Source organism: Gobio gobio (assembly GCF_949357685.1).
Source record: "Gobio gobio genome assembly, chromosome: 8".
Taxonomy (NCBI): domain Eukaryota; kingdom Metazoa; phylum Chordata; class Actinopteri; order Cypriniformes; family Gobionidae; genus Gobio; species Gobio gobio.
In genome coordinates, this window is record NC_137114.1 from 26057657 (window position 1) to 26083471 (window position 25815).

A 25815-nucleotide genomic window follows, 5' to 3' on the forward strand; every position below is an offset into this window, starting at 1 on the left:
CACACACACACACACACACACACACACACACACACACACACACACACACACACACACACACACACACACACACACACACACACACACACACACACACACACAAACATTTCTCTCAGCATTGCTCTCTTTATGTGGATAATCAATTATCTTACAAAGATTTCGAGATTTCTGATTTTCTGTTTTAAGATGACCTCATTCAATAATCAATAATGCAATAATCTACATATACAATAACCTACAACAAGGAATAGTTCATCTAAAAATGAAAGAAGTTTAATACGCACTGAAGGCAGGGCCAGATTTACTCTGCTTTGGCTCTGTTGGTGTATTCGGAGTACTTTTGTCTGCAGAGAAAAAGAAAGAGGCATCTGATCAAAACATGATCTGGCCACGAATTAAGATGATGGATAGATAAGATTAGATAGATTGATAGATACATCTCATTTTGAAAGTGCATACACATAGGAAAATGTACAATTAAACAAAAGTAACCAGAGCAAATATGGCAGATGTGTGCAGTAAAGTGCAGATATGTGCAGACATTAGATTGCATACATATGTAAAATAATATTATGTTATTTGGCATTTAGAGCTTGTACAGCTATTGGACAAAAAAAAAGTTTTTGAGACGGTTTGTTCTAATGGATCTGTACCGTCTGCCTGATGGTAACAGATTGAAAAGAGAGTGACCTGGATGAGATGTGTCCTTTATGATGCTGTAAGCTCTCTTGAGGCAGCGGGAACTCTGTAGTTTCTCCACAGGTTGGGAGAGGGCACCCGATGATTTCCTTGAGCATTAAATGCTCAAGACCAATGCAGTAGCACAAGAAACTTGACAAAATAAGAGACATTACCTGCAAATTGCCTCTCTGATGTTCCTTTGGCACCAAATTTGGTCACCAGTTTGCCGTTGGATTGGAAAATGAAGACACAGCAGGCCTTGTTGTCTGCAGTGATAATATGACCATTCTTGTCCACAGCCACTCCTTTAGGACCCATCAGCCGACCTGCACCGATTTTATTCTGCCAGAAAGCCAAGAAAAACACATAAGCATATAATTAGCAACTAATTAATCGAATTAATGTAGTAGACATTTGTAGAGTACCACAAGCGACATAAATCAGTAAAAGTCATTAGATGCTTGGAAAAGTGAGTTAATAATAATACTGTATTACATTTTAATTGGAGATTTATACTAGTTTTAATAATTTATCAAATCTTTCTTCTGTTTATTTAATCATATGCTTTTTCTTGTCACTTTAGATTTTTCGTGTAACGTGTAAAATACACGTTTTTGTATGGTAAGCATTTCATGTTCAAAAACTATGTTGAATACAATCACATTTTATTTTTAATTTTTATATTATATGAAACTTTTTAATACAAAATTTAATCTGCTATGATTTCTAGAATTATGCTTCATTTAATAATTTTAAAAAGTCATTAATGAATTACAATTTGAATACATTTTACATTTATGTATTTAATCCTTTTTTATACTAATAATATTTTTAAAGAATTAAAACTACAATCATGAAATAAATGCAACTTACCTTAAACTTTCCGTCTGGGGAGAAGATGTTGAGCCATCTGTTGTCATAGTCGGCCACAATAATGTCTCCATTCATGTCGACTGCAACACCAGTGGGGCGCTGGAGCTGGCCAGGGGACCGACCTCTGACCCCGAACTTCAATTTGAATTGACCATCATTGGAGAACACCTATTAGATCACAGAATACACCAAAAGTGATTTTGGCTACGCAGTCCACCTTTTTTAATACATTTAACACATTTACTTCTTAAATATGGCCGTAAGGCTGCTTAGTGTTACCTGTATGCACTGGTTGTTGCTGTCAGCTACCACGATTCGTCCATTGCTGGTGGTAGAGATGCCCTGCAGGTTAGAGAACTCCCCTCGCTCTCGCCCCCGTGTCCCTGTCACATCAAATAAGAGGTCAGTGGACACATTCTGATGCAGACCAACAGTAAAGCAGAAACAACCTTTCATCTTTAAAGGTTAACTTAAAAGACTGCAAAATTATTGCATTATTGTATTTATAAAAAGCAGGGTTCTCACACATTTTGACCAGAGACTTTTCGTTTATTTTTCCATGGCATTTCCAGTGATTACTATGGAGTCCCTAAAGGGACATGGTGATGGAAAAAATATAGTTCAATGCTTTTGTGTTCTCAAAAGTTTTGCGTTACCCCAGGAAACTTTGCGTTCGCTCACAATATGTCCCATGTCCCTTTAGCGGTTCCGTAGGTTACAGAGCAAGTATTTTTCTTTTCAAGAATTCTGTTTCAGACCAATTTGCTAAGCAATAATTCCAGTGACTTTGTAAATATTTTTTTAACCCTTTATGATATTGATTTCGTTATGGCAGTTATTCTACTAATTTCCTTGTTATTCAGAGAAATCAAAATATATTGCACTATGGGAATTAAAAGGGCATGCCTCAAGGTAGCCAATGATGTGTTGTTTTAAAGTCAAATGACATTTGAATGACCCTCCAAAACTCTCATCCCCCTGTCACCCGGAAGACACCTGTTGAAGTGCTCCAGAAAATGCTCAATTAACCTCATTTCTAATCATCGCTTCTCAAGAGGGATTGTTTTTGCAGCGTCTTTGATGAGTAAATTAGATATTTTTATTCACAAATCAACTTTGTCTAACATAGTTTTACTGTAAATTGAGAAAATATTAATGTTGCCATATGGCAACGCTGTACCACAGTGGAATTGCAGTAATGTATTTCCCCATTGGGATTTTTTTATACATAGCAGCATCAATAATCAGATTATCTGTTATTCATTTATTTGAAGTGTTTATTGTAGTATAGTTGTATTTATGTATAAATAACAAAATAATAATTTCTTCTATTCAGAAAATGAATACAGCAATATTTTATGGAAAGGGCAATAGGAAGAGTGCAGAGTCAGCTCTTCCATGTGATGAGAGTGAGGATTAGTTTTGAAGAGTTAGCCATATTGAAGGTCAAATGATAGGGGGCTACTTATTTTGGTTTGCATGAGTTCCTAGCCTGATGTCATCATACTCAATTCTAGTCAGAATATGAGTCTGATACTGCTCCGTTGGGCTGTGATTATGGGGCGTGTTTCAACAGAACCAGGAAAGACCTCAATTGGACAGACCTACAACCAATCAGAGCAACGGAGCGACGCATAACGTTAGTTGTCAAATGTCAACAGAACTCAACTGCACTGTGTTGCCAAGTCCGCGGGTTGTTTTCCATGACCAAGGGTTGAAGCGACCCCAATTATGTGATATACAGACCCAGGAATGCGAATTTTAGCAGGCAGCCCTGCCAAAATAACACATATTTTACCCCCCAAATGCCCCCCAAATTTCATTGGTCCGAACAGTTTCTGTTCGGGCATAATTACTCCTCTACGGATCAAGTCCAGACCGAACTGCCCAAGCTCAAATGTTGTGGCCGGGGCTAAGTTCGGCTGGCATCCAGGCTAATGAGTTCCAAGTACACCAAGTAAATCTATCAATTTTTAAAAGAAATGTGTCTTTAAATAAAAAAGAAAATCATAATTTTAAATTCTCATATTTAATCATAATTGTCACTTTTTTGACAATTTTCCATTGTGGTACGTTGTATGACTGAAGCGATTTCATGTAATAAAAATGTATTTAAAAAAATACTTCATGGTTAGAACATAATGCATACTACTATAGAGGGTTAATATTATATACATTTCCATGGCTTTTCCATGCCGGCAATATATATATTTATATATATAATGATATTTTAATCAGAATATATTTCAAATATAAGCTAAATATATGTTGTAAATCTAGTGGCTTAAGGAAATATATTTCCAAGTTATATTATATCCATATATTTTGTTTAAACCATCACATACCAAAATATATTACAAACTGTATAATAAAGTATATTTACAATCTGAAACATGTATTTTTGGATTTCAGGATACAATCTGATGTAAAGATGTAAAATAAAACACTCAGCTCTTAACTTACCCACTCTATAGATGAGTTCATCCTCTATGGGATTCTCCTTCTTCTTCGTTGTACTGTACATACTTGAAGGTCTGCGCACAGCCTTCTGGCGCACATGTCCTCCACCCCCTCCACCTCCTCCGGGAGACTTCACGCGCCTCTTCACGTCATCGGGCGACTGTGGAGCGTCGCAGGGTTTAATGGCTCGCAGGCGGAAGGGGCTGCCCCTTACAGGCTGCCCGTAGAGCAGGACGGAGAAGGAGAACTCGCCCTCTGAGCGGAGAGTGTAGCCGATCTCGTAGGTGCCGTTCTTGTTGTCTGTTATGTCTGTTTCGGTGACGGTTCCATCTGGACCGCTGATCTGAGCCCTCAGTGCAGCATTTCCAGTCTTTACAAGCTCACCGTCTTTGTCCTAGGGAAGGCAGTTGAAGACTTATGCTACGAACCTAAATCAACCTACAGCATTTATTATAAGGACAGTCCCTCTGAAACAACCTGTGGTTTGTGCTTTGCTCAAGGGCACAAAACCTACTACATTTTGGCAGATATTAGAGAATTTTGACAAAAATAATTATAATATTTAAATAATAAATAAATAGTTAATTTAATAAAGTAAATTATAAAAATAAATAAAGTATAAAATAACAAAATAATTATAATTTATATATATATATATATATATATATATATATATATATATATATATATATATATATATATATATATATATATATATATATATATATATATATATATATATATACTGTATATATATATATATATATATATATATAAACGTAATTTTCATATTGAACAATTTTTTTAATTTATATTTAGATATTAGATATTGTGATTTCATAAAAATATTTTATCTTTTTATAATATTTAAATAAAAAACAATTAGTCAATAACAATTAAATTATTAATTAATAGATTTAAAATAAATTATACAAATAAATATATATATTTACAATAAATGAAAATCCAAATAAATTATTACAATTTTTTCTACTTTTTACTTTATTTTTTACTTTATATTTTAATTTCTTGTAATGTTATTGTTTATATTTATTTCATTCATTTTAAATGCATTAAACTTTTTCATTTATTATTGATTATTTATGTATCAGACAGAACTTGTATATCAGTCAATCTCTAATTAGGACTAATTTCTTATTCACAAATGAAAGGCGGCATATTACAGCACTGGCTGATTTATGAATCTGTCACAAGGTAATACAGACTTTGCAAAGAAGCTGTTACTGAACAATGGAGCCGTGAATATTATATTGGACACGACTGCAGACTCGCTTAGTTTCAATTAAGTTACAGAATGCTTACAAATTGATCTCAAACACAAGATTCAAGAGTGACGCCACTCACCTTTGTGGTCACTGTGGCAGTGGTGTTTTGCCCGACAACAGCATGTCTGAGGCCCTCTCCAGTAGCCACGCTGGTGTGGCCCACGGAGCTGGTGGTAAGCAGGACTCCCAGGTTCTGTATGGAGCGACGCAGCCCCTCGGTCTCCACCTGACAGTCCAGGTGGCCGTTCTCATGGGGCTGCTCAGGGAAGGCGTGGCGGGCGAGAACGCCCATCCGCTCTCCCATCTGCTTCTGCACCAGGAGCACCTCAGTGGGGCTGCCGTGGTTCAGCGCCTGCTCTGTGAAGCTACAACTGCTCTGGATGTTCTCCTTCCCTTGCAGTAATGCAGTGAGTTGGGCCTGCAGCACCTGCAACAATATTCAATATAATAAAAATTTAAATAAATCAAATCAAATACAAAATAAAATAATATTTGCTTCCCATGGAAAACATAACAGCATATGGGTTTGAAATGACATGAGGATAAGTAAATAAGACCGGAATTTTTATTTTTGGGTAAACTATGCTTTTAAGGATTAAGCTTTCCACCTTCTGCTTGGTGCTGCAGATGTTCTCCAGGTCAGTGATGAGGGCAGTCTTCCGCTGGTGCAGTGCTTTCTCTAGTTCCTCGAATGTATTGCTGATCTCTGTCACTGCCTCATTCTTCCTGTCGGTTAGCTGCCTGGAGATCTCATTTACCAGCTCTATAGCTGCAGTCAGCTGAGGAAGCCTGCGGATGAAGAATGAGGGCAATGTTCAGTCAAACGTTCCGCAAGGAGGTCATAGTGTGACTCCAGCAGTTGAGCTATGCAAACTACCAGAAACTTCATAAAACATGTTTAAAAAGAAGACTCCTATTTAAATAGCTGAGCTTTAAACTTAAAGAAGAATTCAGTGTATACAGAATGGGTTCAAATGAGCTGGAAATACTGGCTCAGATTAACAGCGAGTTTAGTATTATATTTGGCTGCACGAACCTGTTGCGAATTGCATCCAGCTGGTTCTTCAGCGCGGCTTTGTGCTGCTCCAGAACATCCCGCAGAGGCACGGTCACATGCTCTCTGTGCTCTCCCTCTGTGCACTCCAAACACATGGCCGTTTCACAAGACTCGCAGTAAAATTCCATGACCTGCAGAGGGCGGCAAAAACTCACTGAAATGCTGAACACACTCTATATGGGGAAAGACTGTATGAAATAAAATATTATCTGAAATAAAATAAAATCGAAATATCAGGTGAAAAATTGATTTAGAAATGTTGCACAACTATCTGAAATAAATAGGTTTAAGTTGGGGTACTAAAATGATTAAAATAAAAATAAAATGTAATTACACCTAAATAGAAATGTATCATTTAAAACAATAAAAATGACAAGCACATAAAATTATTTACAAAACCTAAAATGAAAAAGATAACTGAAAATATTAAAATAAAAGCTCATTCAAAATATGAATAAATATTTAAATAATATATAACTAAAAACAACTTAAATTAATTAAGACATCTATCCATTTTCAGTAATTGAAATAAAGCTGAAATTATATATTATATATATATATATATATATATATATATATATATATATATATATATATATATATATATATATATATATATATATATATATATATATATATATATATATATATATATATATATATATATATATATATATATATATATATATATATATATAAATAATGTATAGCACTTTTGGTAAATAAGAATTAGCTTGGTGTATTCATAGGCACATAACTACAAGTTGTAATAATTACTACTTGAAGGCTGCAAATGTCCCAATACTTGTACTGTGTACTTGTTCAAATGTATATACTTTTCCTATCAGCATCAAAGTATGTACATTTAGTTCATAGTAGGAGTCCACTGCACTAATCTCATCTGTACTGGCCTGTCAGTCATGCTTACCTTGCCCTCGTGGTTGGGGCAGGACAGGGGTGGGGCATATGTAGCAGCACCGGCTGACTCCAGCCCACTGGAGGCCTCGGGACGGGTGCAGTCCTGCTCCCTCTGCAACACCTCCATCAGATTAGTTATGAAGAAATTGTTCTGCAGTGCTGCAACACCCTTTTCTGGTAAGATGGAGGTTTGTCTGCATACTGGGCAGGACAGGGTCAAGGACTGAGGGGGGATGTAGTTCTGGAGGCATCTGTGATGAAAACATAGGGAAAGACTGTAAAGATTTCCCACTACATCAAGTGGATTGTAAATGAAGATATAACCCAAGACGTGATTAATATAGTGGTGTGCATTTTTTCAGTCTCATTAAATCTCAGTGGTAAATAGTTTGACAGGATGATAGAAAATAAAAGTAGTTAACATTCATGTGAAAACATATGATCTGTTGATAAAAACTGAGGCTCAGATTCCAGCCCAGTGACGGCAGAGGGATTATGGTCATCTCTGTCTGTGCCTTACTGTGCGGTCTCTATACATGATGTCATACGACAGCCATTTTAAACCAAAATCCAGCATCTGGGTCATTGCTTTCCTACTATTCTGGAAGCTCAGGAAGAGCATTAAGTCAAACTGTACATGTTCACTGGCATGGTGGAACTGCTGAGCATGGGGATTTCAATTCATTCTCTCTCGGAGCAGAGCAGCAGACCTGCACAGAGGATTGTGGGATGCGGTCAATCACTGAGAGGTGAAGTCAGTGATGTCTGTCATAACAATTTTGCTTAAATTAGATTAGTTACATAATTTACTATATTTAATCAAATAATACATTTAATTTTAAAGTGCAGTTTACATGCTTTCAAAGTTGCTAGACTGTGCCAGGATTAACAAAAGTGTATTCAATTTATATTATATGTGTACTTTGGCAATTCAGAAACAAAGATTGTTTTATATTTTAGCACTATTTTTTAATTTAATGAATATTATTTCAATTTGGTTACACTGTTGTGGAATTTTAAAAAGTATATGACATTTATGTGTACTTTGACAATACAGAAATACATTTTTTTTATTGTTTATTAATTGAATATATATATATATATATTATTATTTTTTTTTATTTTTTTTAGGTACTATTATTTTAAATATTGTTTCAATGTGACTAGAGTGTGGTAGAATTTTTAAATGTGTATTAAATTGATACTACTTTTAATAACTTTTTATTTAATAAATATTATATTATTTTATCAAATGTTATCAATGTGGCTAGGCTGCGGCAGGAATAATTGTATGAAATGGATATTGTATGTATACAATTTGGAAATAAAGATTATTTTATGGTGTTTTTTAATTGAATAATTGTTATATTATTTTGTAAAATTTATATTATAAATATGGCTACAGAACATAAAAACTTAAGATTTAAGGGGTTAGTTCACCCCAAAATGTAATTTTCGGCATCTGGATGGGGGCTCATTTAACTGAACTATCCAAGTGATCCAATTCACTGAAATTAATCAAATTCCCAAACGGAATTTCATAAGAGAGAGAGTGGACAGCAAGCATGTTGGATTATTACCTCAGTTTGCTAGACTATAATAAAATATTACAAAAAAATTCAGATGCACACCGGTATTTGCTGGAAAATGTAGTTTGTTCCTGAAAACAGTCGAGCTACTGTCATTTCCAACACTGAGCCATCTTGAAGACAACTAGATTGCTGTTATTTTACAGACACACCCCCAAAGCGACAGACCTCTAGTGTTTTGGGGCGGTATTGAGTGTATTTCTTCCACACCAGTGAACACAGACAGTCTTTAGCATATTCTGAAAGTCGCATTCAGGCTATTGCGTGATTGCAATCATTTGATCATTCATGCACGAGCCACTTTCTATTGTGATGTGTCAGTTTACCTCTCGCAGAAGGTGTGCAGGCAGGGCAGGACTTTGGGGTTGTGGTAGTGCTCCAGACAGATGCTGCACACCAGGAACTGCTTGTCTATTTGACGCACCACCGGGCTGGTGCTACCGCTTTCCCGCTTAGCCATCGTGAGAGGCATTCAAATGAAGAGACAGAGGCCTCTCAGACTATAAGAGAGAGATAAAGAGAACGTTAATCTTTGAATACAGCTGTAGATCTGCCCATTTCATCTTTACAATCCCATGAATGTATGCAAAGACCAAGGAAATCTTGCATAATCTCAAGGTTCTATGGTAGTACAATTAAACAATATCTAGAATAAAATCGGACCTAAATACAATTAAATAATACTTCCACACTTTTTTGCAATTTTACAAAAGATGTTTTCTAAAATGTGCATAATAACAAAATATAGTTTGATAAAAAATGATGCACAGTACAAACATTTAGTAATATTAACATTGATTTTGGATATCATATTTTAACTAAAATATGCCCTCTAGTTTTTAAACTGTAATCATTCATATTATGATGTCGTTTTATATTTTGTTAAGTTGAAAATCTTAAGAGTCCAGAACAAGGGTATATAACAGGCAATTGAGAAGTTCCTTTATACGCTAGCACACCTTTATACACTTTGGGGTCAGTGAGAATTTTTTTTTAAATTATTACTTTTATTCAGGAATGACTAATTAAAATGATCAAAAGTGAAATTAAATACATTTATATTGTTACAAAATAATTATATTTCAAATATGCTGTGATGTTGTGTATCATAACAAAAATAAAATATATTTTATATTGATTTAAACAACGCCCTAGGAAATAAAAGTGTCCATAGGAATGAACAGCTTGAAGTGTCTGACAGCAGGAGCTTTGGCTGTCAGCTATATCCATGACACACATCCATGTGAACATCTGTCTGCCCAGATAGAAAACAGATTAGCCCTGTTCCCTCCATCAACTAACATGTTATTGTTCAATATCAATGAATGTGCACAGAGGGAACAGCAGTTTATCATTCACAAACAAACAAATGTGAAATCCCATGATACCCAAAACATAACAGTCTTACTGTTATTGAGAGTCATATGTCTCTCTGTCTGTCTGTGTGTTTGTGCAAGCACAATTTGTGCTGTTGTTTCAGCATCCATGTGCTTCCTTGTCTGCTGTGATTTTCCACCTCTGACCCACGTCTGATTCCCTGTTGTTGGTTTTAGGATTTGAGAGTGAGGAGGATTTTGTCTACTGAAAGTATGACTATTATATTCCATGTTGAAACACAAGCCATGTGCCAGGCACTTCTTCTTCGATGACAAGCAGCATGAACGGCTGGAGAAACACCATAACTGTAATAATACTGTAAATAAAAGGGTAGGTCCATGTAACGTCAAACAGGCTGGTAGAGGTCAGGTCACACACAATTTGCTAATTGTGTATTACATTGATGTTGGATGTGTACTTTGGCAGTTCAGAAATAAAGTTGGTTTTATATGTTATTTTATTTTTTCAATAAATATAAAAGAATGAGTTATTCATCAGACCAGGCCACCTTCTTCTATTGCTCCGTGGTCCAGTTCTGATGCTCACATGCCCACTGTTGACGCTTCCGGCAGTGGACAGGGGTCAGTATGGGCACCCTGACTATGGCTATGCAGGTGTATTCGGACACCTTTCTATCTGAACCAGCATTGATTTCTTGAGCAATTTGAGCTACAGTAGCTCGTCTGTTTGATCGGACCACACGGGCCAGCCTTCGCTTCCCACGTGCACCAATGAGCCTTGGCCGCCCATGACCCTGTCGCCGGTTCACCACTGTTCCTTCCTTGGCTTGGACCACTTTTAAAAGATACTGACCACTGCAGACCGGGAACACCCCACAAGAGTTGCAGTTTTGGAGATGCTCTGACCCAGTCGTCTAGCCATCACAATTTGGCCCTTGTCAAACTCGCTCAAATCCTTACACTTGCCCATTTTTCCTGCTTCTAACACATCAACTTTGAAGACAAAATGTTCACTTGCTGCCTAATATATCCCACCCACTAACAGGTGCCGTGATGAAGAGATCATCACTTCACCTGGCCATAATGTTATGCCTGATTGGTGTAATAAAGCACATTTTACATGCATTTTTCTGCATTACTTTTTTCTACATCCCTTAATCCTACCAATATCTAAACTTAACAACTACCATACTAACTATTAATAAGCAGTAATTAGGAGTTTATTGAGGCAAAAGTCTTAGTTAATAGTGAAAATTTTACCCTAAACTAAAGTGTGCCCTAAAAAAAGTATTTTTGTAAGGAAAGACCTTGTTCCAAACATAGTACTTCTGTCACTCACCCTCGTTTTTTTACTCATGTCAAATCAAATAAGGTCTGTATCTCACATTAGTGCAGTGATAAATGAACACACCAGCAGCGGTGAGAAGACAGGAAAAATGCTGTCTCATCCCTTTCAAAACCACCCAATTGCCTCTTGACTAACCTGTAACGTCAGATGTTCTGTACTTCCTGAGTAATCTTTCATTTCCAGCTTGTGGGAAAAAAAGCAGATTGCGGTGCCCCGGAGCTGCGGCAATATTCTGTTCTCTTTATGCTCCCTAATGTGATTTTTCCCTCTCAGACTTTAATAAAAAACACAAACAAACACACACATTTGAAATATCTATCTGAGCACTGCACCTTTCATTTCTGTCTCATCACAGGGGGAAGGAAAAAAAAGGAAGTCTTTAAAAGGCACTTCCTAAAAATCCTCCCAGTTCCTTCCTCTGTTTTCACACACAGAGAGAGAAAAAAAAGAGAGCGAGAGATTAAATGCTAGCCACTGAGATGAGAAAGATTTAAAAAAAGAAGTTCAAAAAAGCAGCAGTTCTTATTATTACAGAAGAGAGAAAACCCTGGGGAAATTTTGCTAGCAATAAATGACGCCCGCTGATAGCATTGTTTCAGTTGTACACGTCTGTGTCTGTTGTTTCAGCACCAAATTCGTTAAAGAAATTATGCAAATCAGGCAACAGTGCAAACATGACCAAAAAATGATCCAGACACATGAACCGACACATTAATCCCTAGTATTCTGCACAGTTTTGGGGCCCTTTAGGAGTTTTGACATGCTCTGACATTTGTGCTTTTTTCAGTTGCTTATAAACATATTAATGGCAAAAGTGTCATTACACTGTATTCAGCACAAACTGGGCTACCATAATATGTGAGCAACATGTATGTCCATGCTTGTATTTTTGAGATAATATTGTTTATGCGTGGTTTTTGAAAAAACAAAAAATGTAAGTCACTGAATTAACACAATAGATATAACACAATAGATATTAACACAATAGTGTCCACAAGACTTTTGCCTAATGGGTGTTGTTGCCCTAGAGTTTTTGCTTCAAACTGATGTGAGAATCATTGTGCCTGCTCATTCACATAAAACAATATATTGATTTACATTTTGTACACTTTTTCTTTACAAAGGCCGTATGCGAAGGGGTGTGAATGATCATGAATAATGCTGTGATTTACACAAGAGGAGACAATAGAACCCATAATGAGCCGCATAATGAATGAGCCTTTGAGTCAGGTATGTGACTGAGGGAGCTAAGCAACAGGACAAAATTTATATATTTTGTTGTAGTTTATTTAGAATATAGTTAACAAGTTAAAGGTGTAGTTAAAGGCACATTACAAAGGCTTATTATATTTAAAATTATCAAAAGATTTGACTACTATTTTTAATGTTTTTGAAAGAATGCATCTAATGCTTAAAAAATAGGATTATTGTGACATTGAACACAATTCATTATGTAGTAAATACAAATAACTGAATAATTGGTAATGATGAATGTTATAAATAAAAAATGTTTTTATTTAAAACAACATAATGCAATGCAATTGTGATTTTAAAGAGTATAGGGTGAATTCAGGTTGATTGGGACACTTCTTTCCCAGTCATTTCAGTCATTTCAATGGCAAACATTTTCTGAATCATTTTGATTTTGTAAACCAGGGGTGTCCAAACTCGGTCCTGGAGGGCCACTGTCCTGCAGAGTTTAGCTCCAGCTTGCCTCAACACTCCTGTCTGGAAGTTTCTAGTATGCCTAGTAAGACCTTGATTAGCGGGTTCAGGTGTGTTTCATTGGGGTTGGAGCTAAACTCTGCAGGACAGTGGCCCTCCAGGAGCAGGATTGGACACCCCTGTTGTAAACTATCCACAATACTCAAATATCATTCTCAATACTCAGAGCTTTGGTTCATTTATGAGACGCGCCATCCGCCATGCAATGCAATGCTTCTTATAAATATGAAAATAAGAAAAAAATGGAGGCGGTCGCGTCGGTGTGATCTTCGACCTGTGCAAACGTTCTGTGCAAACAGCCCCTAATGCTGTGATCAATAGAAAATGTACACAAACGTCACTTTTTCAATAAATTGTTTGTGATTTATTTGGTTTGATTCATTTTTTTTTGACAGTTAACTCTGAGGTGTGCAAAGCCCTTAAATCTTTAGATGTTTCAAAATCAGCAGGTCCTGATAAATTGGAACCTTACTTTTTAAAGCTAGCAGCTGATTTTATCGCACCGCTTCTGACTCATATTTTTAACCTTTCACTTGTCTTAGATGAAAATCCACTTATATGGAAATCAGCTTTTGTTCTTCCCCTGTTTAAAGGCTGAAATCCAACACACACAAATACTTGTTTGTCCTGGCCCAAAGCCCTCAAAACATTTGTCAATAATCAATTGAAGGACTTTATTTCTGTTAATAATATTCAGTCTGATTTTCAATCTTTTGAATACAATCTTTTGAGTTTTAGAAAACAACATAGTACAACTACGGCAGCCTTAAAAGTTCTAAATGATTTGATTGAATCTGTTGATAACAAGAAACATTGTGCAGCCTCATTCATCGATCTATCAAAAGCATTTGATACTGTTGTTGATCATAAGTCAGTATTGGATTATCTAAACATGCTATTGGTTGGTTTAATAACTATCTCTCAAACAGAACTCAATGTGTACAGGCAAAAGGTTTTATCTCCGGTTCACTCAATGTAACCCGCAGGGGTCAGTCCTAGGTCCACTCCTATTTACTCTATTTATAAATAATATTGATCAGAATGTTCATAAAGTAAATTCTCACTATTACGCTGATGATACAGCATCCACACCCATTCTGGCTCTCTCTCAATTACAGCTTGCTTTTAATATTGTTCAGCATAACTTACTTGAACTGAAACTAGTTTCAAATGTTGATAAAACAAAATTCATGTTGTTTTCTAAATCAAAATCAATCCCTCATAATCTTCTTTCTGTTACTTCGAAAGGTTCAGAGATTGATTTTGTGACTCAGTATAGGTATATCTTAGCCTGACGTCGTCATACTCAATTCTAGTCAGAATATGAGTCTGATACTGCTCCATTGGGCTGTGATTATGGAGCGTGTTTCAACCGAACCAGGAAAGACCTCAATTGGATAGACCTACAACCAATCAGAGCAACGGAGCGACGCATAACGTTAGTTGTCAAACTAACCCCCCCGGAAAGCTATTGGGCTTGTTTTTGGCTAGCTTTGAGTAGCAATTGGGCGGATTTTGTTGTAAAAACTTGGCAACCCTGTCTACACGCACGCTGGAATAAGTAAGATGAGTGTAAACGATCTTTGCCGGTGTTGTAAAAAAAGAATTTGAGGATACACAGAGTACTTACCAACACGATCATCATTTCTGAGAGAAATAGTAATGGTGAATGCATATACGAACAAGTTCTCCGTTTAGGATTAGAACAAATTCAACCCAAGCGCTCTTTGGTAACGTGGATGATTACGTTACTGTTTATCATCTGTCCATCATCGTATAAAGCCCGCCCTGACAATTTCATTGGTCCGAACAGTTTCTGTTATAATTACTTGCATAATTACTCCTCTACGGATCAAGCCCAGACCGAACTGCCCGAGCTCAAATGTTGTGGGTGGGGCTAAGTTCGGCTGGCATCCAGGCTAGGTATATCTGGATTTTCTCTCTCTCCTTTGGCCCTCATGTTCAGTAACTGGTGAAAAGATTGAAAGTGAAATTGGGTTTCTATTTTAGAATTAAATCCTGCCTTTCCTTCGAGGCTAAAAAGAGGCTTGTTGCTGCCACTTTTATGTCTGTACTGGACTATGGAGATGTGTATGTGTATATTCTCAGTGTTTACATGCTTTAGACACTGTTTATCATGGTGCACTGAGGTTCATAACAAATCTTAAATCCCTCACTCATCATTGTGTGTTGTATGCTCGGGTTGGATGGTCTGCTTTGTCCATCCGTAGACTAAAACACAGGCATGTCTTAATTTATAAATCTATCCTGGCTCTACTTCCTTCATATCTTCATACATACATCTATAAAAAAAACATGTTGGTAGCGACAGCCTTCGGTCCCAGGAATTTGTCCTACTGTCTGTCCCAGTGGTTCGTACTGAATTAGGGGAAAAGGCATTTAAAGTTGCTGCTCCCTCTGCTTGGAATAACTTGCAATTGACATTAAAACTTAGGGAGCAGGTTTCATTGGACATTTTTAAAGTGATGTTAAAGGTCCCATGGCGTGGATTTTTAAAATTATTTTATGTTTCCTGAGGTGTACTTATATTGTTAGTATGATTTTTACATCATAAAATGTCATAATTAAAAAATAAAAGGCATTTTTTTTCTATTCTGATATTAGCCCTATGGCTTGAATGCTCTGTTTGAAAGGCCGTGTCTTCTGTGAGACTTCAGTGAAAACGTCCACTGTTGTGATTGGTTGACATCTTTGCATTTGAAATGAGTATTAGATCTTGTGGCGGAGGGGGCGTGGTTTAGCGAGGTCTGCAAGAAAGCACTGCCAGAGAGAGACGCACTGGACACTCGTGGTCCAGAGAGACGGGGAGCTGGAGAAAGATTGCTGAGAAAGTCATATTGTACTGAGTTGTTGAGAGCGCTGTGAGCGCAAGTTTATTTTGTTTGTATCTGAGAGTTCTGAATAAACACAAGTCCCAGTCACGCCGACCCTGTCTCCTTCCTCCTAATTCTACGAACTTTGTAACATGTGGAACCCCTCTCGAATACTTTTACTACGTTTTTTTTACCATTACAGCTGTTGAGATGAATGAATCTTGAAAGTGTTGATTATAGCATTATTTTCAGATCTTTTCCCATCACATGAAAGGCTGCAGTGATGAGCATTGAGTAGACAGATGTTTATCGTGTGAATGCAGTGATCTCGTCATTGCAACACTATTTCTCTCACAAAATGCTTTCCCCACTACTAACAGCAAACACGACATCGATATGAATACAGTAAGAGCTCCGTTGTGCAGCATAACAGCGTCATTCATTATAACAACAGTTTGGGCAAGTGTGCAGATACACAACGTGTGATTGACAGCTCCCAACATTATGAAGAGAGCGAGAGGTAACCTTTCCCCGTACGACGACATACAGGGAAGATTCCAGATCGGCTCGACTGAGCTCTCATTTTCTCAAAGGCAGAGCAGGACACCCAGAACTCGGTTTACACCTATCAAAATTTCTAGCCACTTGGGGACCATATACAGGCTAGGGGAACTCATATTAATTAAAAAAAAAACTCATAAAGTGAAATTTTCATGCCATGGGACCTTTAAATGATTTGGAGAAAGAAACATCGGTTTGTAGATGTTTCAACTAGTAGTTACATGTTGATATCTTATTTATTTATTTTTTTTATTTAACTTGTTTGTGTGTAAACATGTAAGGATGGATGGATGTTATCTGTTAAACCCATGTGAGATGTGTTGCTGTCACTCTTGGCCAAGACGCTCTTGTAAAAGATGCTTCTTTTCCTGGTAAAATAAAGGTTATAATATTTAGCAAAATACCCTTCTCTATAGTTAAATTTTCAAGCTATCTATCGCTGAATGGCTTTGACATATTGTTTGGAAGCCGTTTTATTGGTTAAAACGAGAAATGGATATTTTCAAACCAGCCCTATGCATGGAGAGTTTGCAAATATATATAATATAATTTAACAATAGCACATATGATGCACAAAGAAATGCTGAAATACCATGTGCAACTGTTTAGAAAATTCACCCCATTGTTTAGCTACTGCATAAGGCTGTTAATTCCCATGTATACACACACACAAAACACTAGAAAGATTATCCATGGCCATAAAAAACACACCAGACAGGACTAGATTTTCTCAAGCAGACCTCATTGTTTGGTTTCCTGCACGCTCTAGCCAAGCCCAGTACCCAAGAAACACCAGCGCGGCCCCCCTCGCGGTCCCGCCCCACCCCCTTCATCATAAGCCCTGAATGAGAGCAGCTGAACGCTGACATCACAGCTGCCCTTCCCTCCTTCTTTAACCGCTTCTTGCTGTCTCTCCCTCTCTCTTCATGCTCTTGAGATTCTTATGCTTACTCTAAAGCCCAATGGAAATTTCAAAAGCCTTTAGCTGTAGCATTTCAGACTGTGTCTGTCATTACAGTCCATGTCCTGTGGGCAGACTTGAGGAAAAAGTGCCATAACTGAACTGTAAACATGTTCATTTTTGTACTGTACCTTATGGCTAATGAGCTATCTATCAGCATTGTGAAAGTTAGTCCCAGTCTCACCATGTTTCAAAATGAGGATGGGTAGATGATGACAAAATTATAGCTTTAATATAAATTTGAAAACTTTAGGTTAGTCTTAACTAGCATTTACTGAAAAATGCAATATTAAAGGTATACTATGTAAGTTTTGGCCCTCTAGCAGTTAAAAAAACAAAACTGCATGTAATTTGAGGAGGAACATTATTGTGCATTAACTCTGCGTGACTTTGCAGATTAATCTATAGTTATCCTTTTCAACATTTCAAATCTCTCAGTTTTGCTGTCTCCAAAAAGCCAAGCTAATTCTTGTTTTATCACAAACTCTGTCGCAGTCTCTTTTTGTCAGCACAGACTCCCTCTGTTTGGCTTTTTTTTTAAAAGGCCAATTCACACCATACAGACAAAATGGATTTAGAATTTTATGAAAAATAACTGTCATGTTCACACTGCCCAAACAGACACCGACAAACATGAGCACTCATGGAAATGGTCGAGCACCCACAGAAAAACATGAGATATTCTCCATTCATTTTAACCAATAAAAATAAAAGATTGTAGCTTTCAGACATGATTTTCTTTTCTTTTTATAGTTCATTTGAGGCCGTTTCTATGATGCTATTGCTAAATGTCGATAGCGCATTATTGTAATGTGAGAGCGCATCCATGTAACAAATTTCTCCGCTCGCAGGCGGATTTCTTTCACTCTAGCTCAAAACTTACTGGTGTAGTGCTTTCAAATAGGGCTCTGCTCTCTCGCTCAGATTTTTTGCTCTCTTGAATATCTCCTTGCTCTTTTTCTAGAATTGTCTTCTGATTTGTCCAGAAACCTGCCATTTTCTCTAGAAGGACAATTTACTAAGCACGCCCAGCACCTACACGCAGGCTTTGCAAGGGACTTTCCTCATCGGCATGACAACGGTTCATGTCCAGGTCAGATTAAGTTAGAGTTTGTTGTCGTTTGTTGGAAAATCATACCACACTGCTCAGACATTTACGACCCAACAAACATGTTCAATCGGGTGAAAACAAACTCCGACCAATGGCAACAGACGCCGACAGGGGGGACACACTGAACCAACAGAATTGTTTGTTGCTGTTTGTCTGTGCGGTATGAATTGGCATTTAAATGAGTGATTCCCTAGAACTTCAAAATTTAGCAACTCCATGTCAACCTTTCTACAACTAACCTACTGTATGCCACTCCCACACCGTACACGGAGCAACTTTCCTCTATTTACATGATGATATGACGAGTGATGCATGTATGCAATTTCCCAAGAAAATCATCCCACTAGGTCTAAAATATAAACACTTATAATATACACTAGGGATGCACTAGTGCTAAAATGCTAAAAATGGCATTTATGTTTTTTGGCCGAAAGAGAAAAATGGCTAAAAATATGAGCCAAAAATATATGCCGCCGTACTAAGCACCCTCGTTTGATACTGTAATAATATATTGGAGAAACAGATTTGGCAAACCGGTCCAGTGCATATTTGTGTTTGCGCTCTGGAGAAAATCCAATAAAGTATCTATTTACAATGTAAACAGCGGTGAGCAATGTAGTTGTTGAACGCAATGGAACAACTATTGAACATAGTTGTTGAACTCTTGAACGCAATGGCCAATGAGAGGTGTTTAAGTTATCAGAATCCACTCACCGCTCAAAACACAGAAGATTTTATTTAGTGCAGAGTTGTGCAGGCTCGCAAAATCTCTCATTATTAACAAACAAAGAGTAGACATTTATTGTGCATTGTTGGCAGCTTTATTGATTATAACAGAACTTTGTGAGATTGCGATGAATCAACAAAGCAACAGCATTTTAGTGATTGTAAAGGGAGCAGTCTTGGCTCGCTTTCGAGGCTACAATCTTTAACATTCACTGAATACAACTATTGTTTTTCATGCTGCTAAGAGGACCGACAGCCAATTGCATGCTGCAAAGTCTTGGAAGTGACATCTACATATAAATGCTGTTGCATAGAACTGAATGAAGAATAATATATTGAGATTTAATATTATTTTAATATATTTTTTGTCCAATATCGGTGTGTTATTTTAAATAGAAGTGTGGCTATTTTATTTTATTGGCTTGTATTTTTTTTTAATTCAAATTCAATACAATTATTGAATTTAATTAAAATATCTAATATTAATAAAATTATGTATTTTCGGTTTTGGGTTTCAGCCAAGTGCATCCAGAATTTAAATAATAGGCTTACCATGGTGAATCAGGGTAAGACAAAAACAGAAGAAGGATTGATGATGTATTGACTATTATTACACAGTGTACTTTTAAGCACATGCAAAATTAAGATAATAATGTTATGTTAATAATGTTGCTTAGCATGTGAAATAAAAACTTGTGGCAATAAGTCATATTATGCGATTTTCTCATCTAATCCTTCTCACGTTGTGTTAATAGCTTAATGACCCCCCGTAGTTAAAACCGCCATGAACAGTCTGGATCAGATTAGTCAGTATAATGTATTATCAGTATTATCAGTCAGTAAAATGATCTGAATGTCACACTATTTCACACAGGAATCTTTAATTAATAGAAAATACTAATTTTTATTTGAAGTGGAAATCTTTTGTAACATTATTAATGTCTTTACTGTCACTTTTGATCAATGTAATGCATCCTTGCTAAATAAAAGTATTAATTTATTTCAAAACAAAATCTTACTGACCCCAAATCTTTGAACTGTAGTGTACATACTAGTGAATATTGACTATGGCTTTACAGTGGCGGAGAGAGTTCAGTATATAACAACCTTTACCTCAAACTACACAAATATGTCTTTAGATGTCCCAGATAGCTGCAGAATAATGAGGACCAACACAACGAAAACTGAAATACTGCAAGTACAGCTCTAGAGTATACCTTCTACAGCAGACAGTACTGACCTCACCATACAGTGATTTATGATTTCCTGCGGAATGAATCTCATTTATAGTGTGCATTCTTTGTCAGCATAAATATTTAACAGCAACTACAATTTGTAGTCATTGTGAAATACTCATCATTTGAAAGTGGCTTGGAATAAAAAACTAAATAACATTTTTTTTATATTATATATATATATATATATATATATATATATATATATATATATATATATATATATATATATATATATATATATATATATATATTAGGGCTGTACGATTAATCGAAAAATAACCGAAACCGACATTCAGAACCTCTAACCGACGTATTTTTCCCATGTCGGTTATTTCGGTTTTCATGTGACTCCGCCCCGTCAGTCACATCATGTGCAGTTTGCAGGCACACAGACAGATGCAGGAGCAGTTATCTGTGTTTATAGATGCCCAGAATCACTATAGTAACTGCATGTTTTACACAGTTTATACAGGTCAGTTAATTGCTGTTCTTATAGCCTACGCGCTGACACACACACACACACACACAGACGGCGCGCACAAGCCCCGAAGCCGCTTTCACTTTCGTGCTCATAAAGTTTGTCAAGTAAATGCGTTTAAAGGCTTGCCAGTTTCAACATTTAAAGCGATTGTTAACTATTCAAAAACAACAATACGGAAAACTTCTCCGTTCAGTGCTCTGCTTTTTTCAGTGACACAGAGCCGAGCCGTGTCACATCTCTGAAAACGCGCGCGCCCTGAAGGCAGACCTCTTTCACCTGCGTCCTCACAAAGCTTTGTCATTTGTAAGTGGTTTAAGCCCTGCCAGTTTGAACATTAAAGCGAGTTTCTAGAGTGAAAGTTTCGAGTTTTGAACTAATGCCTGATATATTTTGACAAACGAACACTCAGACAGAAGCTGTGACTAAAGTAAGTCACTAAAGTAGCTTAGAAACTCAACCGTTATAGGCATACATTTTAATACCTTTGAAGTAAGTACAAACCACAGCTTCATAATGAATAGAGACAGTAAGAGTATTCACACACACACACAATCACTCTCTCATTAATGCTTTCAAATAAATGTAATGTAGGCCTACAGTGTTAATTTATCTGTATCTGATGTACAACAAACAGAAATCTGCTCCATAGACAATAACTGCTGAAAGTGAACCGTTTCCTTCAAGTATTTTAAAATCACAATGCACTTTTTCATTAGAAAAAACAATTCCACTTTTAATAGTAGAAAATATTAACAGTACAAACCTTATCAGTGAACTCACTCAAAAACCTTATGAGGGCAACAAAAAAAAAGCAAAATACTCGTTCATTAATCGTAATCGAGGTCAAATGTTCAATTAATCGAGGTTTTTATTTTTGGTCAAATCGTTACAGCCCTAATATATATATAGGTTGTATAATGCAACATCTCCACAGTCTAATTTTACAAATAATTGTCATAACACAATTAAGGTGGATATACCTAAACTGAATATCATGGTTGTATTAAGCATGAGGTTTTAAGGGCCTTTAACATATTTCTTTCTTAATGCCCAATTCTGAGATCTTTTCTCCTCAGGGATGGCATTTAATCGGATTGTAACGCTGACTTACATTCAAAACGTCTGGGTCTAATCTGCCTAGGACAGAAACCGCCTACCCTCCCCTGCCACCTACAGCTCACTAAAATAATAGAGTGCCTGTTTAGGACAATAGAGCAGAGAAGATAGTCCAAGGCTGCATCATTTCCATAAATGTCACTTTCTGGCAATTAGTCAACATTAGCGAAGCCTCTCAGTAAGACAGCATGTGACTCTTTCCATTACCTGTGTCTAATTGCAGGATATTGCACGCAGCAGGCAATAAGCAATTTACTGCAGGACTGCAGAAAACAATTACAAAAGACCCTCGACACCAGGTCGTCAAAGTCTGCTTTCAGTACAGATATCCACGTGTTCAGGCTTTTAAGAAACCTATTGCACCTAAAGACCCTGCAAAGGAAGCAGTTACACAGATTTATTCCATATAACTAGGCTGATCTGGCATGCTGAGAGTTGCGTAAGCGGCATTTACAGTGTTATGTCTGGGGAGATGCCATGAGTCACAGAGCACTAACAGAAGGGATGCATCCATGGTTCTTTATCCTTATATGTCTGGTTTGAACTGTAGATGTGGGCCGGACAGTTACTTCCTGACACTGGATCCACATCCAGCATGTGCATCCATGAATAATGAACATACAGACGTCTTGTAATACGGCATGCAGACGCTGACTATGGCTTTGTGATGATCTTGCATAGTTTTATTGTTCTCTCTGTAAGATCAAAGTTCAAGGCCCAGTTTTTAACATTTGATTGTATAATTCCACCGTGTAAGTATTTTCTGTTCTAATGGAGGATGTTTAAAGAATCCTTTCACAGCTTTCTTCCATACACAACAGTTCACAGTGTCCATGTCTGTCAAGCTTAGAAGCATAAAAGTGGTGCACTATATTTTTAAGTCTTATAAAGCCATATGATAACTCAAGAATGCATCATTGAGTTGAACACAAGAACTGGATAAGTTCCATTTGAAAATAATCATTCTGTTCTTTTCACTGAATTGTTGATTAGGGTTGGGTACCGAAACCTGGTGCCAATATAACTGGTATGTAACCGGACCGAATTAAAACGCAGATTTCGGTTCCTCATTTCAGTGCCACTTAAATTCAAACGTGCTTTTGTGCTTTGGCTGGCGCCGAGCCAGAGACAGACGTGCTTAGCGATAGTCACATATCACAACTATTCAGTGTTTTCAACCACATGTTTATTTTAGGTTTCAACCATTTAAATGCACATAAGTACTAGCCAAATAATACACAATGGTGTCTATGGAAGCGACAATAACAATGCATTTAGTTATAATTTGACTATGTTTCTTATACACGTTGATTTCATGTCGCATTTTTATTGGCTGGTCAGTAGATGTAGGCCATAGCAGAAAACACTGTGCGGTGATTAGGCTGAATTTCTGACACTGTTAGAAAATCGTCGTAGGCTATCTTTGGTCTCAAGACTGTGACAATTGCCGTCTTTGAACCTCTCTCATTGTATGACATAGGACCACCGATTAGGAGCCATGATCACAGAAATCTCCACAATTGTTTCACAATGGCAATCTTTCATCTGGGACAGCCGAAAATCGTGCGTCCCGGGCTTTAGACCATGTGCTTAAATCGTTAAAATAGGGCCCATTGAGTTAAATTCAAAGACCAGACCAGGGCTGCAAGTAGATCACTGAAAATATTGGCACCAATGGTGTTTGCGATCTACTTAGGCTTGCAATGCTTCTGGAAAACGCATCCCAGTCTGATTCATCAATAAATCATTCAGTCTGAATTGTGACCTCAGTCTAACAGTTCAATGAAAACAACCAATTCAAATAAATGATTCATTCGCAAATCTGACTAATCCAGTTTGAGTTCAACTCACAGACTGATTCAACATTTTTGTTGTCGATTTTGGGGCTTGAAAGACAGCCAATATGATCTGTCATGTCACGTATGCAAAAAAGCTGTGTCAAAGATTCTTCAAAACAATATTTTTGTCATTACATGTGACGAGTAAATAGTGACTAAACTAAGAGTGTTTACTTATTTACTTGTCACTTTCAAGAAAGGCTGGTGTGTAGATTAATAGATTAGAAGATTAATACAAACGCAAGAGTGTGAGAAGTAACGCAATCCACTTGTAATCAGTGTCAAAATAAACAATGAGTGGCATTTTCTGACAATGATGATGTGTCAGCACATCATACAGCTCTTTTGGTTTCACCATCAGATGAACTAACAATCATGGACCATATTGAAACAGAGGAGGTTGATGACGTCAACTCTGATCTCTATCCACACACAAGCAAGAGTGGATCTTATCACAAACGAGACCATTTATGAGTGTCTTATCACAGCTGATCCTGAATAACCAAACAGTGCTGTTATGAGGCAGGACGACATGGCTGTCCTGCTGCGGCGGCGGCCCAGATGCCGAGTCCATTGAAAGATGCTTGGCTCCTGTTCAGCCTAATGAAAGCCTTGTCTGCTGCGCCATACAGCTCCCTGCATCTTTAAAACCAGATGGATGAATCTGTCCAATAGTTCCTATCAGTTACTCCATATCATCCACCCAAGGATTATTCAGCGCCACTGCCGCCACATTGACTCATTAGTACACTGTAACAGGCAGAAGGATGAAAACGAAGCCATTTGTCTTTTGGTAAATGACATACAATGCTGAGGCAAAGGCAAATTGCTGCAGTACAAGTTAAGCCATGCACATTTTCCAAAGCAGTCATTAGTCACACTGTGTAAACTTGGATCACTGTCCACCAGCAGTGTAGCGTGGTCACCTGGACACATCTGCAGTAGCCTAGCATGATGAAATACTATTGAAATAATGGTTTGATTTTTTGATTTTTCTATTTATTCATTTATTAATAAATGTATTTATTTACAGATTTTCCCATCAAATATGATATTGCATGATACATTATATGCTATAATTTTAATTAACTACATTTATTTATTTATTTATTTACAGACATTAAAATATTTTAAACTAAATTGATTATATGTGACAGGATTTTGCATGATGCATTAAATAGATATCATTGTAATGTATTTATTTTCTCTGATATCTACACTTTTCAACTAAATTTCTCATACCATTGTTTAAAAAAACAACAAGTCTTGCGAGTAAAAGAATAGAATGTATTCTTTGCACTAATTACTTTTACATAACAGTCATTAATTCTAAAGTGAGAACTGCATTGCATTTGAAAAGTAAACAGTAGGTCAAAATAAAGATCACAAATTAAATGCGCATAAATATGAAATGCATGCATATTGCATAATGAAAATACATTAGTATATATATAATATATTTTGTAGTCCAATGATTATTTCGTTCTTATTCAGACAAAAAAAACATTTTAACATTAATGAAAAGTCAGTCGGATGCAACCAAATACCAGTCTAAAAACTATTTTAATGTTGCCAGCAAAAAAAAAAGTCTTTAAAGGTGCAGTGTGTAATATTTATGAGGACCTATTGACAGAAATACAATATAACATGCATAACTATGTTTTCAGTGGTGTTT

At 36.7% G+C, this 25815-nt stretch overlaps 1 protein-coding gene across 2 annotated transcripts in view; it reads right to left on the reverse strand.

Annotated features, from left to right (window-relative positions):
• trim3a (tripartite motif containing 3a) overlaps window positions 1-25815 on the reverse strand; it is a 40732-nt gene that overhangs the window by 10882 nt on the left and 4035 nt on the right. Inside the window, exons 1-11 of one of the 2 annotated variants that reach the window (XM_079824311.1) lie at window positions 11685-11906; window positions 9191-9364; window positions 7286-7526; window positions 6337-6488; window positions 5909-6089; window positions 5380-5727; window positions 4018-4408; window positions 1834-1937; window positions 1555-1722; window positions 855-1023; window positions 285-344 (exon numbers count right to left, since the gene is read on the reverse strand). In XM_079824311.1, coding sequence (XP_079680437.1) covers window positions 285-344; window positions 855-1023; window positions 1555-1722; window positions 1834-1937; window positions 4018-4408; window positions 5380-5727; window positions 5909-6089; window positions 6337-6488; window positions 7286-7526; window positions 9191-9336 — 1960 coding nt within the window. In that variant the 5' untranslated portion in view covers window positions 9337-9364; window positions 11685-11906. Of the gene's footprint in view, window positions 1-284; window positions 345-854; window positions 1024-1554; window positions 1723-1833; window positions 1938-4017; window positions 4409-5379; window positions 5728-5908; window positions 6090-6336; window positions 6489-7285; window positions 7527-9190; window positions 9365-11684; window positions 11907-25815 lie in introns of those variants that run through there. The other variant, XM_079824310.1, reaches the window with a different exon arrangement.